At 30.1% G+C, this 6,000-nt stretch overlaps 1 protein-coding gene across 1 annotated transcript in view; it reads left to right on the top strand.

The window, feature by feature from the left end:
• Positions 1 to 2,370: 2,370 nt before the first annotated feature.
• LOC148279783 (sodium-dependent serotonin transporter-like) overlaps positions 2,371 to 6,000 on the top strand; it is a 45,617-nt gene continuing 41,987 nt past the window's right edge. The window contains exon 1 of the mRNA XM_088229414.1: positions 2,371 to 2,481. Coding sequence (XP_088085540.1) covers positions 2,371 to 2,481 — 111 coding nt within the window. The remainder of the gene's footprint in view (positions 2,482 to 6,000) is intronic.

The raw sequence follows: 6,000 nt of genomic DNA, 5'->3' as shown, positions 1-6,000 counted from the left end.
GCCCGCACACTGGCTTGCCTGCTATTAGTTCGGAAAAATACTTTTCATTGATAAGTAGGTACCTAGGTACTTGTTTGTGATTGAATTCCAAAACTGAAAGTTGTTAATATTCAAATATTTCATTTAAGTAGGTACCAGGGTACTTGTTTACGGATGAATTCCAAAACATACAATAAATATTTTTTCAAATATGGCTTTCCTTTTGCAAATGTCAAACTCTGGTCTTCTCACCAACAGAAGGGTGTACTTATGTAGGAATATGTTTTTTTTTAATGTATTGAATTTAATATTATTTTAGTGTTACCAAAAATCCAATAAAAAGAAACAAATGGGTCGAAATTATAAGGAATTTAAGGAAAAAATTTGATCGAGATCCACAAAAAACAAATGCTGTTTGTAAACATTCAAAAACAAACTTTTTTATACACAAAAAAACAACATCTTTCCATTTTTTTGTAAATGTATTCTCCTCGAATGCAACCCTGGGAGACCGATGATTAAAACATGTATGCTCCTTAATTATTTTTAACATATTAGATTGAAGATTTTTATATCTGCAAACACGCACAGCGCAAATATCTATATTGCTTTGAAAACCGCACGTAAATCGGTTGAGCTGTTTAGGAGGAGTTCATACATAAATAAAGAAAAAAAAATGCAGTAAAGTATTTGTTTTAAAAAAACACGGTATTGTAATAAAGCAAACACAATATTATTTAAAGCAGAAAATTTTCATTCGGATTACGACTAACTTTTACCATTATTTTAACTTTTGGTGCTCATTTTTCAATTTGGTTCAAACTGACACAATTTATGTTAACACCTAGTATTATTAATTTGTTCTATTTTTTATGTACACTGAAGATAATTTTGGAATATTTTAGTTTGAATTGATGCACTTAAATATATTTTTTTAAAACGTATGAAGTAAGTTTCAGAGGCCGTGAATAAATAAATGTAGATTTTAAATGTAAAGGTAATATATTTTCTCACATTTTCCCCTATCTTATCCTGTTGGTATCCTTCCGAAACCTTGCATATCTCACATGGGTACCTATAGATACAAGATTTATCTATGCGTATAATATTCGCACCTAATATATTATTCCTTAATAAATGTAAGTAAATATTTTTTGTATAAGTATAACCACTAACGACATTTCTTTGTCTACCAGTTTTGAGACGTACCCGTTTCTTCGTCAGGACATCAATTTGACTCCCAATAAAATTAATGTAATCAGCGTGCTGACGAAAGGACGGGTGCGTCTCGAAACCCAGAAGTATAAAAATACATATTATACATGTCCTTAGTTAGAAGCGTCTTAAGAGTATGGATTTCCGATATTAAGTCTCTATTATTACATTCATGTTGATAAAAACTAATCGATACAATATTTATAAAGTTTTTTGAAGCAATAACACAATATACTTAAATAATTATAAATACAAAAAAGAAATCAGCGATAGCATGCAGGCATTGTCGTTGTGGGTGAGTAGTGATGAGTAAATACAATATTATTTTTTCATTTAATTTTAAATTTGCAATCGTAAATATGTACAAAAATTTTATTTATGGTTTTCCAAATTCTATTCGGGTATTATATAACTTTATTTATGAGACATTATGAACATTGATAATTATAAGTTTGAAATCATTTTTAGTCTAGTTTTAAGTATATATTATATTATAACCGTATTGTTGTATTTATAACTGTAGATTTTAATAAATAAATAAAAAAATATGTTTAGATTTCTAAGCAAAAACTAGTGTAAATATGACACATACAGGTTTTAAGCTTTGGAAACAATAAGAAACTTCAGTCCTACGGAAAAATGGATAAAGTAAATGTTTTCTTGCGCGCGGTAAAAGTTGGAGCATTAAATTGCACTGCAAAGATTACTGAAAACTACTTTGAACGATGTCACTGGTTCATATGAATCAGCCAACGATGGGAGAGTTATGGAAGATGTTTGCTTGTCGTGAATGAACCGATGGGCTTAACTGATCGAGAATAAGCGAATGAGAACCTCTGACGTCACACGTGGAACTATTTCAGAAATACAAAACTTTGAAAAATCGTAGCGCTGATAATACGATTTATAAAAATTGAGATTTCTTTTGGCTTAGTTTAATAGTCTATTTATCAATAAATAAAAAAATATAAAAAAATCACTGTACTTTCTCATTGACATATTGTGTTTTTACTTTTATTTAGTCTTTTAAAATTAGAATAAAGTTGATGAATACTAAAAAGTGTCATCTCTTAAAATATGACTTTCGTAAATGACTGCCTTTTTTGTAAATGACTCGTAAATGACTACCCTTTTTGCTTATGACGGCAGTATAGAGATCCCTTTACTTTTTTGAAAATGGACAGTCCAGAAATGAGAAGAAATATAATAGACCTCACCTGGCTATACGAAATCCTTCATTATTACTTTGGCACGTTACTCATTAGCAGCATGCTAATATACGACTACGTAATTCCGACATTTCGGAGTTGAGCACTTTTTCTCGAATACGGGATATTATAATTCCTTTTTTTGCGTGTGTAAGCAGTACAATTAGGTTCACAAGCACTTTGCGAAAGGTAAAAATATTTTGTCTAATTCACTAAGGGAATCCAAATGCAATTTATATATCTATTGGTTTGCTTTCATAATTTGTTATTTTTTACGATTTGTATTGCATTTAAAAAAATCCATTTTCTTTTAATTTTTCTATTATATTAATTTGAGCTTTATTTTTTTTGTACTTTTCAACTAGCTTATATACATAATGATCCTGTGTAAGTTGGATTCGTTTCGACGTTTCGGCTACCATTGCAGGAACCATCTTCAGGGTAAACTGCGTGTTTTGTAAAAAAAATATGTGTTTATGTATTAGTAATTTGTACCGTGTCGCAGTCGGCAGTTAGCACATTCCGTGTCATTTTTGTAGTGTGTAGTGTCGGGAACCGTGTTGAGCACAGCAAAGAAAGGGATTGATGAACACAAAAGAGCGTGTAAACTTGGGCATCCTGACAAATCTGCAATAGCGGAACACTTTATAGACACCGGACATTTTTTTCGCATTTGAACCGAAAAGTTTGCATTAACCCAGTAATTACAGTGCACGAATAATAAAAGAGGCAATTAAAATACACAGACACCCAAATAACATAAACAAAGACGACGGGCTTAAATTAAACTCAACATGGTTCCCAGCACTACATACTAAAAAAATGAATAGAAATGTGCCTGCTTCCGATTGCGACACGGTACACATTACTAGTGCATAAACACATATTTTTTCTACAAAACATAAAGTTAACCCTGAAGATGGTAGCAAATGGTAGCCGAAACGTCGAAACGAATCCAACTTACACAAAAAAGAAATATATTGATAACAGTGACCGTGAAAACCTACGCACCTATTTAGTTACTTTTCATTATTTTTATTAAATTATTGTTAGTACCACAATGCATGCTGTGAACAATATTTTTAAAAAGTGACAGTTCTAGCAATATTATATATTTTATAAGGCATGTTATCTATGTATCGTCGGTGTACTAATGACCTTCTAAATGACAAAATTTGAGAAAACGAGTTAACAACGCAGTTTCATGCCATTTTTCGAGCTTTATCAACTGATTAAATCCCTAACCTCCGAGGTTTAGTTTCAAAATTAGCATGTAAGTATAAAAACTCATAAAAAATGTTTTCTCTTGAAACCCATTCATTTCATTTACTAGATATACTTTAACCAACTTTCGACCATGACAAAATTTCATGGAACCAAGATAGTTTCTTGAGTCCTGTTCAATCATCTCCTAAATATGAATAAGGAAGACCGGAAAACATCTTTTTTCGGCCAAACATTCTATTTGATTTTTTTCAGTCTAAGAAATAATGCATTTCGAGGGTTTTTTAGTACACCGAAGCGACGGTATGTATGTCCAGTTTCCTGTTATTGTAACATAGTAAAATGAATAAATAAAAGCAGGTAGACGTACAAATATTCACTAACATTCATTGATATGTTTGATTATAAAGTTGATGCTTTATAGTTTAATCAACAATATTTTACAGTACTAAAATTTACGAAGTGAATAGGTTGTTTTGTTTGCATTGTTTTTCTATGTGTATATATTTTCTATATTTAGTTATTTGTACACTAAATTCAATCATTATTCTGTTATTACGAGTGTGTTCTAACTTTACGGGGCTTTGTCCTATTCTTAGTGAACGTAGAGAAAGCAAAAAACAAACATTCGTAAATAATTATTATAAAATATGTAATATTTATTCATTATTCAAATACAAAATATTTAAATTATAGGATTTTACATGATATTCTTAAAGTACGTCTTGATAGTCCTGTTCTGGTTTCTGAGTTGGCCCTTAATGTACCTGGCTACCGCACCCGTCACACGAATCTATCTCTTTTCCATGTACCTACAGTTCGCACGTGGTTCGCACCAACTATGCACAGAACTCATCTTTGATTCGCTTGACGCGTAATTATAATGTATTTTTCAATAACATAGACATATTTAACTGCAGTCAACTCACTTTTAAAACCAAAATTAAAAAAACTATTATATGAAAAAAATTATGTTTCTTTAAAAAAAAAAAAAAATTACATAAAAAATTTAAGTTGTTTCTATTCACTCATATCAAACACACACTCACCCTGTCCATAAACCTACCCTCTTATCCATATGCACTCACACACATATTCACATACCTACCAAAATCCCTCTTATCCATATGCACGCATCCTCACACAAAAAAAACTCGCACACATGTACTTCTATGAATTAATATCTAACTGAACTAGATTTTTATAATTGTATTTACGTGTAAAACTGATTTGGCTTTATTTTATGTTTTTTTTATAATGTTGTGTATATTTTTTTGTATTGCTGCTGTTGTTTTTCTGAATAAACAAAAATAAAATAAAATTCATAATAATTCGATACACCTTTATTTTATTAACAACAAACTATAACACGTCATAATGATTTCTCCCTTTGGTTTATAGATTAATAAATTATAGAATACTTTAATTTTTAGCTATGCGTCGACTGGTTTCAAGGTTACTACCTCATTGTCAGGACTTCTACTAACTTATAATAAAATAAAAATTTATTGCATACACATACATATTTATTACCAAGGAATCTATATACTACTAGAGCATTTTAATATGAATATAGAGTGTCCTTTGGCTAGGTTAGTCTCCATTTAACATGGCTCAGCCTTTTCTAAGGTGGAGATTTTTTGTGTTCTAAAATTAAAGTAGTTCTTTACTAATATAACAATAACAAAAAACTTATAGATACTTAATAACAATTAATTGAACAACTAAATATAATAATGAAATGATTATTATTTTATAAATAAAAAGTATAGATAAAAAATAAATATATTCTATGAATATGTAATATCACTTTAAAATAAATAATATAGTAATGCACATAATAAAAACAAATATAATATAAAATAATATGAATCTTATGTGTAGCAATACCAACGTATAAATGAATATTTCTCATCGATATTTATTAGTGTCCAAATATTTTTTTTTTAATCCCTCGCTACACTATTAATGCGTGCTGTTATTTTTCTTTTGAAATTTATTGCTACAAATATTTTTCATCTACTTTGCCATGAATCGGGCCCATTACCCCCAGTAGGCGAACGTATTAGAGTTCGACCTGTATGGAGATTTATTTTATTTTAGTAATTCAGTTTTACTTTTGAAAATATATAAAAAACAATCGGTCTTCACTGGTGTAACCAATGCCCCACAATGGGTACCAGTACTTATTATTATTGTGAAGTATGGGCGTCAGTGCTATATAAGCTTTTGCGAACTGTGACGGGTCCCTGTAAATTAGTTCTCGCCCTCGAAGCTAAGCAAATATGCTAAATCTTCTCCTCCAAGCTCAGGTCCTTAAAGCATAGGGTTATTAAATAAGGGGCGAGCGCTTTAACATCTTCAGGTTTAACCG

This window comes from Micrasema longulum, unplaced genomic scaffold (assembly GCF_059751315.1).
Source record: "Micrasema longulum isolate JH-2025_06_02 unplaced genomic scaffold, ASM5975131v1 h1tg000667l, whole genome shotgun sequence".
Taxonomy (NCBI): domain Eukaryota; kingdom Metazoa; phylum Arthropoda; class Insecta; order Trichoptera; family Brachycentridae; genus Micrasema; species Micrasema longulum.
Note: the sequence above shows the minus strand (reverse complement) of the source record. Positions and strands in the feature narration are given on the sequence as shown.